This window comes from Bos indicus, chromosome 8 (genome assembly GCF_029378745.1).
Source record: "Bos indicus isolate NIAB-ARS_2022 breed Sahiwal x Tharparkar chromosome 8, NIAB-ARS_B.indTharparkar_mat_pri_1.0, whole genome shotgun sequence".
Classification (NCBI taxonomy): Eukaryota; Metazoa; Chordata; class Mammalia; order Artiodactyla; family Bovidae; genus Bos; species Bos indicus.
Genome location: NC_091767.1, coordinates 81658429 through 81671602, shown reverse-complemented (window position 1 = coordinate 81671602; position 13174 = coordinate 81658429). Strand labels below are relative to the sequence as shown.

The 13174-nt window shown below is 37.3% G+C and overlaps 1 protein-coding gene across 31 annotated transcripts in view; it reads left to right on the top strand.

Moving 5' to 3' along the window:
• The window catches only part of FANCC (FA complementation group C), a 343736-nt gene that overhangs the window by 259372 nt on the left and 71190 nt on the right, over positions 1-13174 (top strand). For all 31 annotated transcript variants that reach the window (XM_070794289.1, XM_070794290.1, XM_070794284.1 and 28 more), the window contains one exon: positions 7218-7382. In XM_070794289.1, coding sequence (XP_070650390.1) covers positions 7218-7382 — 165 coding nt within the window. The remainder of the gene's footprint in view (positions 1-7217; positions 7383-13174) is intronic.

Below are 13174 nucleotides of genomic sequence, written 5' to 3'. Positions count from 1 at the left end.
TGGAATGGCATCATGATATTTGAGAGAGCTGCCAAACATGCTGGAGCCATTATAGTTGTTACCGTCATAAGTTATTTATAATAATTAAAATATGTATCACAATAATATGTAAGTTTTTCCTACTCTGTGTCTGAAGTTATCTGTATATTTTTAAAATTTAAAAATAAAAAGATTTGAATTTGAATATAGCATTGTGGGAAAACTACTTTCTGGTACATTTGAATCCAGATATTCATTCCTATTATTTATGAAACTTGGGTTTTATCATTACTTTCCTTCTGCTAATATGGCTTCAAATGTTAAAGCAACTCAAAGACTCTTAACTTAAATCCCTTATAAACAGTGCTACACTGCTTTTTTCTGGGATTTGTTTTTTTATAGAGGGTTTCTATTTTCTTTCTTCTTGCCACTTGAATGTTTAAAGTTCATTTCAAAACAATTCTCAAAGCCTATAGAAAATATAGAAATTAATAACTTCAGTGCATAAATTGTCAGTGGAACAAAAGGAAAAAAATAGGAAAACCTATTTGGAATTTCCTTTTGCATTATTTTTAGAGGTCTGATAAATGATCTTGTCATAGTGCTTTAAATAGAGTTTCACTTGCCACCAACTAAAATCAACAATCTAATGACAGAATGTTTAAAATCTCTCTTGTTCTTTGCTATAAACTGTCTAGAAGGAGCAACATTCTGGACTTTCTGAGCATCATCAGTTCAGCTTGTATTTCTGTGGTTTGCTGCAGATGGTTTGGAAAGTGCAGTGCACCCACATGGGAAGGATATCTCTAGCAGTGTATGGTTACCATTGATTCTTCTGCAGTTGAATTCTTGTGCAAAAATCGTTTGGAAGTGCTGCTCTGGCAATCAGTCAAGACCTAATGCTTAGTATAATCCAGTCTGGAAAATATTGCATAAGTCTGGTTGAAGTTAAATCTCCACACTCCAGTAAAAGAAGGCTGTGAGCACTTTGGAAGATTATCATTTGGTCTGTCTGCATTTTGGTAGAATCAAGAGCTACCTCAGTTATCTGAGACGTTAGAATTTTTCAGGAAAATTATCTTGGACTTTTTCCAGCCTAATTAGGAGATATAATCTGCAGCCTGTAAGTGTCAATTCTTGATAAATGCCCTTGGTGCTGAGGTCATCTTTTTTACCCACTCAGTGACCAATAATAGTCTCTGACTCTCCTTTTTTTTAAGATAATGAGAGAAAAGTTGTACTTATAGGTCTTTTAGAGAAGAGAACTGATTGGTAAGGCTATAGAGACAAGAGCATCATGTACTCCTCCTGTATTTCAGAATTCTGGATTTATTATGAGTGCATGTAATGCTCAGGCATATTTTGCAATTTCTCAAACTTTCGTGGAGCCTTTATTCTGTGCAAAATATTCTGCTAGCTGCTGTGCAAAATATACACACAAAAGAAGCAGCTTCCATCACACACAAACACAGTAGCTTTCTCTTTTCTTATCCTAACCAGTAAGCTCATATATTCCAAGAGTTTAAGGTATTTACAACTCAAGGTAAATATATCTTTTTGTTAACAATGTAGATTATAGACTCAAAAACACACGAATTAATTTTAGGTCTAAAACAATCTGGATGGTGAGTTAGAGAAAGATGATAGAGCACTGTGGAAGATAAATGCTGTTGAGAGACCTCAGCCATTTGGAAAAGTGGTAAAGAACAAGAAGTGAGTTTTAAAATGGGTGAATATTTAAGGAGAAAAGACAAACTGTTCACAATGAGAAGATATCATTGTGTTATTGTTGTTCAGTTGGAAAATCATCTCCGACTGTTGGCAACTCCATGGACTGCAGCACACCAGACTCCTCTATCCTCTGCTATCTCCTAGAGTTTGCTCAAATTAATTTCCATTGAGTCAATGATGCTATCTCATCTGCTCCCTCTTTCTCCTTTTCTCTTCAATTTTTCACAGCATTGGGGTCTTTTCCAGTGAGTCGTCTCTTCGAATCAGGTGGCCAAAGTACTGGAGCTTCAGCTTTAGCATCGGTCCTTCCAATGAATATTCAGGATTGATTCCCTTAAGGATTAACTGGTTTGATCTCCTTGCAATCCAAGGGAATCTCAAAGAGTCTTTTCCAGCACAGTTTGAAAAGCATCGATTCTTCAGTGCTCACCCTTCTTTATAATCTAACTCTCACATCTGTATATGACTACTGGAAAAACCATAGCTTTGACTAAATGGACCTTTGTTGGCAATGTGATGTCTCTGCTTTTTAATATGCTATCTAGGTTAATCATAGCTTTTCTTCCAAGGAACAAGTGCCTTTTAATTTCATGGCTGCAGTCACCATCTGCAGTGATTTTAGAGCCCAGGAAAATCTGTCATTGTTCCCACTTTTTCCCAGTTTATTTGCCATGAAGTGATGGGACTGGATGTCATGATCTTAGTCTTTTGAATGTTGAGTTTTAAGCCAGCATTTTCACTCTCCTCTTTCACCCTCATCAAGAGGCTCTTTAGTTCTTCTTTGCTTTCTGCCATTAGAGTAGTGTCATCTGCATATCTGAGGTTGTTGATAATTCTCTTGGCAATCTTGATTCCAGTTGGTGATTCATCCAGCCTGGTATTTTGCATGATATACTCTGCATAGAAGTTAAATAAGCAAGGTGACAGTATGTAATCTTCTCATATTTTCCTAATTTTTAACCAGTCTGTTGTTCCATGTCTAGTTATAAATGTTGCTTCTTGACCTACATATAGGTTTCTCAGGAGGTAAAGTAGGGTGGTCTGGTATTTTCATTTCTTTATGGATTTTCCATGGTTTGTTGTGATTCACACAGTCAAAGGCTTTAGTGTAGTCAATGAAGCAGAAGTGGATATTTTTCTGGAACTCCCTTGCTTTCTCTATGATCCAGCAAATGTTGGCAGTTTGATCTCTTGTTCTTCTGCCTCTTTGAAACCAAGCTTGTACATCTGGAAGTTTTTGATCATGTACTGCTGAAGCCTTGCTTGAAGGATTTTGAACATAAACTTGTTAGCATGTGAAATGAGTGATTGGCCGTGATTGTATAATGGTTAGTACTCTGTGTTGTGAAATGAGCAAAACTGTACAGTAGTTTGAACATTCTTTGGCATTGCCTTTTTGGGATTGGAATGAATGTTGACCGTTGCCAGTCCTGTTGCCATTCTTGAGTTTTCCAGATTTGCTGACATTATCGAGTGCGGCACTTTAACAGCATTGTCTTTTAGAATTTTAAGTAGCTCAGCTGCAATTCCATCACTTCCACTAGCTTTGTTTGTGGTAATGCTTCCTAAGATCCACTTGACTTCACACACCAGGATGTCTGGCTGTAGGTGAGTGACCAAACCATCGTGGTTATCTGGGTCATTAAGATCATTTTGTACAGTTCTTCTGTATATTCTTACCACCTCTTCTTTATCTCTTCTGCATCTATTAGGTCCTTATTGTTTCTGTCCTTTATTGTACCCATCGTTGCATGAAATAATACTTTGATATCTCCCAGTATTCTTGAAGAGATATCTAATCATTCTCATTCTATTGTTTTCCTCTATTCTTTGCATTGTTTATTTAAGAAGGCCTTCTTATCTCCCCTTGCTATTCTTTAGACCTCTGCATTCAGCTGGATATATCTTTCCCTTTCTCCCTTGCCTTTCACTTCTCTTCTTTCCTCAGCTGTTCGTAAAGCCTCCTCAGACAACCGCTTTGTCTTCTTACATCTCTTTATCTTTGGGATAGTTTTGGTCACCACCCCTTGCACAGTATTACAAACCTCCATCCACAGTTGTTCAGGCACTCTGTTTACCGAGTCGATCTCTCAAATCTGTGCATCAACTTCACTGTTAATCATAACGGATTTGATTTTAGGTCATACGTGAATGGCCTAGTGGTTTTCCTTACTTTTTTCAATTTAAGTCTGAATCTTACAATAAGGAGCTCATGATCTGAGCCACAGTCAGCTCCAGGTCTTGTTTTTGCTGACTATATAGAGCTTCTTCATCTTTGGCTGCAAAGAACATAATCAATCTGATTTCAGTATTGACCATCTGGTGATATCTGGGTGTAGAGTCGTCTCTTGGGTTGTTGGAAAAGGGTGCTTATTATGGCCAGTGTGTTCTCTTGACAAAACTGTTAGCCTTTGCCCTGCTTCATTTTGTACTCCAAGGTCAAACTTGTCTGTTATTCCCAATATCTCTTGACTATTGTATTCCAATCCCATATGATGAAAAGGGCATCTTTTTTTGGTGTTAGATCCAGAAGATCTTTTAGGTTTATAGAACCAGTGAACTTCAGCTTCTTCAGTATCAGTGGTTGGGGCATAGAATTGGACTACTATGATGTTGAATGATTTGCCTTGGAAATGAACTGAGATCCTTCTGTCATTTTTGAGATTGCACCCAAGTACTGCATGTTGGACTCTTTTGTTGACTTTTTTTTTTAATCATTGTGTAGTTAGACAAAAAATTGTCTCTATGAGAATTTTGCTGTTATCAAGTAAATAATACAGCTAAACTAATAATTTATAAGAAATTAATAATAATGTAAACCTTATATGCAATTATATTTTCTTAAAGTATTCAGTTGATTTTTAGAGATTGATAACTAATTCTGGAGACTTTTAAAGAGTAGAGCAGTGTTTCTCAAACTTTAGTGTGCAGAAGATTACCCTGGAAAAATGTAAACAGATTCCTTGGCCTCACTTCTAGAGATGCTGCTGCTGCTGATTTCTAGACCTGTACTTTGAGTACCTCTGATATAGAAAACTTGGAAAAATCCTGAAGATTAATGTGCATAACCTATGACGAGTAGGAACTCTAACGATTTAGCCAGAAGATTAACATGAAAATGTAATGTAAAAAATGAAATCAAGTGATGAACTAAGCACCTGAATGTCCTAGTGTTTACTTTATACTCCCAACTTCTATAATTTTAACAATTAAATACATAATACCACGAGAACGAGAGGGGGCTTTTGATGACCCTCAAATTATGAGAGAAGCTTAGAGTGGTAGGTAGGGGCATATTTTTAAGGTAAATATCACATCCCCAAAAGTTTGTTAGAGCATTTTTTTTAGGGTAGATTCAAGAAATAGGAGGGTAGATGGCAGCCAACAAGATAGTAGTCCTTGTTAGTACTGCAGGAATAGCAGCCAGCTGGCCAGTCCCCCATCCACTCCTCCTCCTCACCCGCTAGCCCCAGAATAGAGACAACAGTGTCCTGTTTCCAGCAAATAGGAAGGACAGGAGCCTTTGAAAGAGAATAAGTATCAAATGGCTATCAACGCCCAGCAGTCTGGGGGGTGCTCTGGTGCCCAGAATGCAATTTATTGGCAACCGCAGCCAGCACCACATCCCTGACCCTGCCCCCTAGCGCTGGAGGTCACCTACACTGAACAGAGCATTCATGGAGAGGCTAGTGTGGAATCCCAAATTCCAGAAAGAACAAGTGAAAACCACCAGATATTCATGAAAAATTGACACCATAAGGAAAAATGAACCAAATGTAACAAACGGAAAATGCAAATATACCAATATATACATTTACAAGGATAAGTGATTGGATTTTTTAATAAAAAAAGAATAATTATCTCATTATTCTTTAATTAGCCTAAAGGAAATCAACTCTGAATATTCATTGGAAGGCCTGATGCTGAAGCTGAAGCTCCAGTACTTTGATCTCCTGATGCGAAAAGCCAACTAATTGGAAAAGACCTTGATGCTGGGAAAGATTGAGGGCAGGAGGAGAAGGGTGCGATAGAGAATGAGATGGTTGGATGGCATCACCAACTCAATGGACATGAGTTTGAGCAAACTCTGGGAGATAGTGAAGGACAGGGAAGCCTAACATGCTGTAGTCCATGGGGTCGCAAAGAGGCAGACATGACTGAGCCACTGAAAAACAACAATTAATTATCTTAAGAAGAGAAACTTATTAAATCCTTGAAATAGGAATGGTTTGTTTTTTTTTCCTAAAGAGGAGACATTTGAGGGGGGGAGTCAATAAATTGGCTGAATAGAAGATAAAGCTAAATAACAATGACTCCAAAGATTGAGCTAAGTAGTTCTGCTAGAATATAATACAAAAGGACAAAGAAATCAAAAGTAAGAAAAGCTTATTTTTTGTTTTTAACTTTTTGATACAGACATCAGGGTAATGCTGATCTCTGTATCAAATTTGATATCAGGTTGATTCAGCTTTCAGGGTAATGCTTGACCAGTAATTTGTGGATAATGTCAGCCTCTCTCATGGTAGAGATAACCCATCACCAACCCTCTAGACCTCTGGCAGGCAGCTCTACTTGTGTTCCTAGACAGATTTTCAGGAATGAGTGTGAACAGCACTTGATGAATTTTAGTGTATTGTCAAACGAGAATATGTATAATTGTGTGAAGAGTCTATTATAACACTCCTGCCTTTTAAAGCTGACTGATGCATATCTATGTGGGACTAGACTCCATGTAATTCAACCGAAATAATGTATTGCAATAAATTAGATCAGATCAGTCGCTCAGTCGTGTCCGACTCTTTGCGACCCCATGAATCGCAGCATGCCAGGCCTCCCTGTCCATCACCAACTCCCGGAGTTCACTCAGACTCACGTCCATCGAGTCAGTGATGCCATCCAGCCATCTCATCCTCTGTCGTCCCCTTCTCCTCCTGCCCCCAATCCCTCCCAGCATCAGAGTCTTTTCCATTGAGTCAACTCTTCGCATGAGGTGGCCAAAGTACTGGAGCTTCAGCTTCAGCATCATTCCTTCCAAAGAACTCCCAGGGCTGATCTCCTTCCGAATGGACTGGTTGGATCTCCTTGCAGTCCAAGGGACTCTCAATATGCACAACTAAATATAAGAATCCACTGTCTTCTTTCAAACCATATAGGAAAGAGATTTGTAAACATATAAAATAGTGCCACTCTTCTCACTAAATATTTTTTTGTTTTGTAAAATATAGTTATTTTTTAACAAAAAATGTTATTCATGTTAACATCAAATGGATTTTTTTTGTTACTTTTAGCTAGTTAATAAATATTTTAGGTGTCTTTGTTTTAATTGCAAATGTGATGAATATTGGTAGTTATAACCTCAGAAATGAAAGAAATAATTCAAAGAAATTAAAATCAAAAAATAACTCAAAGAAATAATTAAATTCTTTCAGCATGAAGATTTTATATGCCTTTAACTATGTGTGGCTCTAAGATTTTGGTACTTACTGCTCATTTTATTTATTCCATAGGATGTCTCCTGAACGAGTAAGGTCCCTGTCACGAATCTGTGTCCCACTTCTTACTTTGCCAGATTTTGAACCACTGGTAGAGGCTCTGCTCACCTACCATGGACATGAACCTCAGGAAGTACTGTGCCCTGAGTTCTTTGATGCTGTGAATGAGGCTTTTTTGCTGTAAGTGATGACCCTTTACTTCATCATCCAATTCTGTTTTCCTTTTTTTAGAATACTTCAGTATGTTGGAAATGTAATTTGCAAATGTTTTGGTCTCAGTACCACTGTATATTCCTAAAAATTATTGAGGATCTCAGTGACCTTTTTTAAAAATGTGGGTTCTATCTATCAATATTTACCGTACTTGAAATTAAAAATCTTTTTAATATTTATCATTTCCTTTTAAAATAACAATAAATTGATTAAATATTAGTACAAATAGCATATTTTTTAACAAAAAACTGACCTTTTCCAAGAAAAAAAAATTGTCTAACAAGAATGACATTGTTTTTACATTTTTGCAAACTTCTTTATTTTTTGACTTAAAAGATGACAGCTAGGTTCTCACAGTATTTTTGTATTCAGTCTGATGCAGTGTTTTTTTGGTTGAAGCATAAGAAAATCCAGCTTCACATAGACATGCACTTGGAAAAAGCACTAGTATATTTTAATAGCCATCTCAGATTGTGGATATTTGAGGTGAATACCTCACCAAAAGTTGAAAATGGTGAGGTTTTTTAAAGGTTAGTTGCAAGGTGGATTCTGAAATTATGTAAATGAGCTTTTCACACTATTACATTAAAACCCATTGGTCTGTCTTGCACTTTTAATGGATTTTGTAGCTTCATGCATGGTTTATTTGGAAAATATTGGTTCATTAAGTTATGCAGATCTTCCAAACATTGACATATTTTCATTTTATCAGGAATGTCTTTTAAGTGTTGGGAAGCTATAAAGCTCACATTGGTGAAAGCAAATTTTCCAAGATTCTAATTCCTGCTTAAAAACTCAAATTTATCATTGGTTACAAATACCGTCAGTTGTTTTCCTTAGTATGCTAAGGTCACTTCTGTAATTTAGAAAAAGTATGTGCCAGATATTCAAGTCTGAATAACCTTTGTTTGTCCACCAGGCATTTTTCTCAAGTAAGTTTATGAAAACAGTGGCTAGTTGATCTCGCAGCTCAGCAAGTTGCACAGTGCTTTTCCTCTGGACAGTCATCACTTTTTGGTATATAGAAGAAATCTTTATGCATACTTTTCACCACACAGAATTTTTTTAAGTTAAAAGTGTCCTCAAGGGTAAAATTAATATTTTATATTAATACTTACTGTGAAATGCATTTTTATGTGAAACTGGCAGTGTTTTTACTGTATGTTGTATCAAAGTGTACAGTGACCACTGTTGCTGCACTGATTTCTGTTAGGTACAACATTACTCGCTTTTTGTACTATGAATGCAAATGTCAACTCAGTTGTTCTAGGAAAACCATGAGATACAAAATAGTTATTTAACACTTCAAGTATTTCTGTACCATATGTGTGTATTGCTAAGTTCATCTAAAAAAAACTCCTGTTCTTAGTGCAAATACCAGGTGAATAGAAGCAACACAACTAGGTCAGCCATATCTGGAGATTCAGTTTTAAGGCAGAAGTACAGTTCTGTTGATGAAATATTAAGTCAAATACACATTTGAATTATTTAATTCCTTTTTTTAAAGACTCTGAATGATTGGTCTTAAATTAGTGCTTCAATTAGCTCGCACTATGATAGAATTTGAGAATATCCTATTAAGACACAGGAAGATACATTTACAGTTTTTAGCACAATACTTTGGACTAGATGTCCTACTCTCATGAGTCAGAGAAATCTCTGGTATTTTGATTTCATATTTCCCCATGAAACAGCTGTGAAATGAAAGAAGTCTTTTAATTCTCTTTTGTAAAGCAAATAATCCAGTTTTAATATAAGAAAATATAAAGTTTATTTTTGAATAAAATATTAAATTATAAGTAAAATGTTTTATTTATATAAAAATTTAAATATGTAAAATATATATCTAAAATAATATGGATACAATTTAGGAAATTTTTAAAAAGATGTTTGGATTTATTACAAAATAAGACAAAAATGCACTTGGGTTCTTGTTATGTTTCCATGTAGGCACAAGAGAAAACATCAGAGTTTTTATTTACTTATTACATTTTATTTCCCCCCAGCTTAATTGAGATATAAGTGATATATAACGTGGTATATTTTTTAAGATGTATGAATTAATTTTATACACTTTTAAGTTGCAAATGACTACCACTATAGTGTTAGTTAACACCTCCTTCACATCACAGGATTGCCATTTCTTTTTCTGTTGTGAGAATATTTAAGATGTACTCTTAGCAACTTTCAAATACGCAATTCAGTATTATTAACTATGTGCCATGCTGTGCTGTACTTAGTCGCTCAATCATGTCTGACTCTGCAAACCCATGGACTGTAGCCCGCCAAGCTCCTCTGTCCATGGGGATTCTCCAGGTAAGAATCCTGGAGTCGGTTGCCATGCCCTCCTCCAGGGGATCTTCCCAACTCAGGGATCAAACCCAGGCCTCCTGCATTGCATGCAGATTCTTTACCATCTGAACCACCAGGGAAGCCCATTATTAACTATAATCAGCATGATGTATTTTTAGATCCCCAGAACTTATTCATCTTATAACTGGAAGTTTTAAGTACTTTTTGATCAACATCTTCCCATTTCTCCCACACCCCCAGTCCCTAGTAACCATCATTCTAGTCTCTGTTTCTATGAGTTTATATTTTTTTAGATTCCACATAAACTGCTACCGTATTTGTTTCTCTTTCTAACTTACTTCATTTATCATAATGCCCTCAAGGTCTATCCATGTTGTCACAGCCAAGGATTTCCTTCCTTCTCATGCCTGAATAATACCTGATTGTGTGTACGTGTGTGTGTACAGATATAAATACCACATCTTTATTCATTCTTCTATTGTTGGACACTTAGCTTGTTTTTATATCTTAGCTATTTTAAATATACATAATAAACACGGGAGCACAGATATCTTTTTGATACCTTGTTTTTATTCCCTTTGGATATATACCCAGAACTGCAATTGCTAGATCATTTGGTAGTTTTAGTTTTAATTTTTTGAGGAGCCTCTAGACAGTTTTCCATAGTAGCTGCACCAATTTGTGTTCCCACCAATGTTACGCCAAGGGTTCCCTTTTCTTCACATTCTCACCCATACTTGTTACCTTTTGTCTTTTTGTGATAGCCATCCTAATAGGTATGGGGTGATATTTCACTGTGATCTTGATTTGCATTTCCCTAATGATTAGTGATATTAAGTACCTTTTCATTTACCTGTTGGGCATTTGCATATCTTCTTTGGAAAAATGTTTATTCATATGTTCTGCCCACTTTTTAATCAGATTGTTTCATTTTTTTTCCTATTGAGTTATATGAGTTCTTTATATATTTTGGATGTTTACTCATTATCATATACTTTGCAAATATTTTCTTGCCTTCTATAGGTTGCCTTTTCATTTTGTTGATAGTGTAGAAGATTTTTGCAGTATAGAAACTTCTTAGTTTGATGTAGTTCCACTTAATCTATTTTTGCTGTTGTTGCCTTTGCTTTTGTTGTCAAACAAGTCATTGCTAAGACTAATGTCATTCTTGTCCTCTATTTTCTTCTGGGAGTTTTACAGTTTTAGGTCTTAACATTCAATTCCTTAATCCATTTTGAGTTGATTTTTGTGTTTAGTATAAGATAGGGGTCCAGTGTCTCTTTTTTTTTTTTTTTGTATGTGGTTTATCCATTTTCCCACTATCATTTATTGAAGCAACTGTTTTTTTCCCTATTGTATATTCCTGGCCCTGCTGTCATAATTTAGTTGATTTGTATATTTATGAGTTTGCTTCTGGGCTGTCTTTTCTGATAGATGTGTATATACCAATGCCGTACTGTTTTGATTATTATAGCTTTGTGATATAGTTTACATGTACAGATGTGAGAGTTGGACCATAAAGAAATCTGAGCGTGGAAAAATTGTGTTTTTGATGCTTTTGAACTGTGGTGTTGGAGAAGACTCTTGAGAGTCTCTTGGACTGCAGGGAGATCCAACCAGTTGGGAGGGCTGATGCTGAAGCTGAAACTCCAATACTTTGGCTACCTGATGCGAAGAACTGACTCATTGGAAAAGACCCTGATGCTTGGAAAGATTGAAGGCAGAAGGAGAAGGGGACAACAGAGAATGAGATGGTTGGATGGCATCACTGACTCGATGACATGAGTTTGAATAAGCTCCAGGAGTTGGTAATGGACAGGGAAGCCTGGCATACTGCAGTCCATGGGGTCACAAAGAATCGGACACAACTGCGTGACCGAACTGAACTGAACTGATGAGCCGTGCCATGTACGGCCACCCAAGACAGATGGTGGGTCATGGTGGAGAGTTATAACAAAACTTGGTCCACTGGAGAAAGGAATGGCGAACCACTTCAGCGTTCTTGCCTTGAGAACCCCATGAACAGTATGAAAAGACAAAAATATATTCCACTCTGTTGTGGCATATATGCAAGCTAAGGACTGTTATCAGAGAAGGCGATGGCACCCCACTCTAGTACTCTTACCTGGAAAATCCCATGGCCGGAGGAGCCTGGTAGGCTGCAGTCCATGGGGTCTCGAAGAGTCGGACACAACTGAGAGACTTCACTTTCACTTTTCACTTTCATGCATTGGAGAGGGAAATGGCAACAAACTCCAGTTTTCTTGCCTGGAGAATCCCAGGGATGGGGGAGTCTGGTGGGCTGCCATCTATGGGGTCGCAGAGAGTCGGACACAACTGAAGCGACTTAACAGCAGCAGTAGCAGCAGTAAGGACTGTTATATCTTCTTGGAAAATTGAGCCCTTTATCATTATTTAATCAGTTTCTGTATTCCTGATAATTTTCCTTGCCTTAATGTCTGTTGTATTTGAAATTAACATGACTACTCCTGCTTTCTGTTAGTGTTAAGCATGGCATATTTTTCTCCATCCATGTAGGTTTTTAAAAATTTATATACATTTAAATTTTTTACTTTGGTTGTGCTGGGTCTTTATTGCTGCACATGGGCTTTCTCTAGTTGTGATGAGCAGGGTCTTCTTTCATAGTGGCTTGTCTTGTTACAGATGATGGTCTCTAGGGTATATGGGCTTCAGTGGTTGCAGTGCGTAGGCTCAGTAGTTGTGGCACAGGGGGCTTAGTTGACCCATGGCATGTGGGATCTTCCCAGACAAGTTATCAAACATTTGTCCCCTGAATTGCCAGGAAGATTCTTAACCACTGAACCAGCAGAGAAGCCCCTGTCTGTCCATTTCGTTTTCTTTTTCTCTGTACTGGGTCTTTGTTGCTGCGTGGGCTTTCTCCAGTTGTGGGGAGCAGGGGCTACTCTTTAGTTTCAGTGCATAGCCTTTTCATTGTGGTGGCTTCTCTTGTTTTGGCACCTCTTTTGAGCACCTGAGGCTCTAGGTGCTCAGCCTTCAGTAGTTGCAGCACATGAGTGCAGTAATTGTGGCTCTCTGGCACAGGAGAGAGTACACGGGCTTCATTGCTCCGAGGCATGTGGGATCTTCCCGGATCAGGGATCAAATCTGTGTCTCCTGCATTAGCAGGTGGATTCTTTACCACTCAGCCACTAAGGAAGTTTCCCATTTAGTTTTAATTATACGCATTTTTATATTTAACATGGATTTCTTTTTTCTTTTTTAATTAATTTACTTTTTATTGAAGAATAATTGCTCTAAGAATTTTGTTGTTTTCGGTCAAACCTCAACATGAATCAGCCATAGGTATCTGCTCTGCTAAGTCACTTCAGTCATGTCCGACTCTGTGCGACCCCATAGACGGCAGCCCACCAGGCTCCCCTGTCCCTGGGATTCTCCAGGCAAGAACACTGGAGTGGGTGGCCATT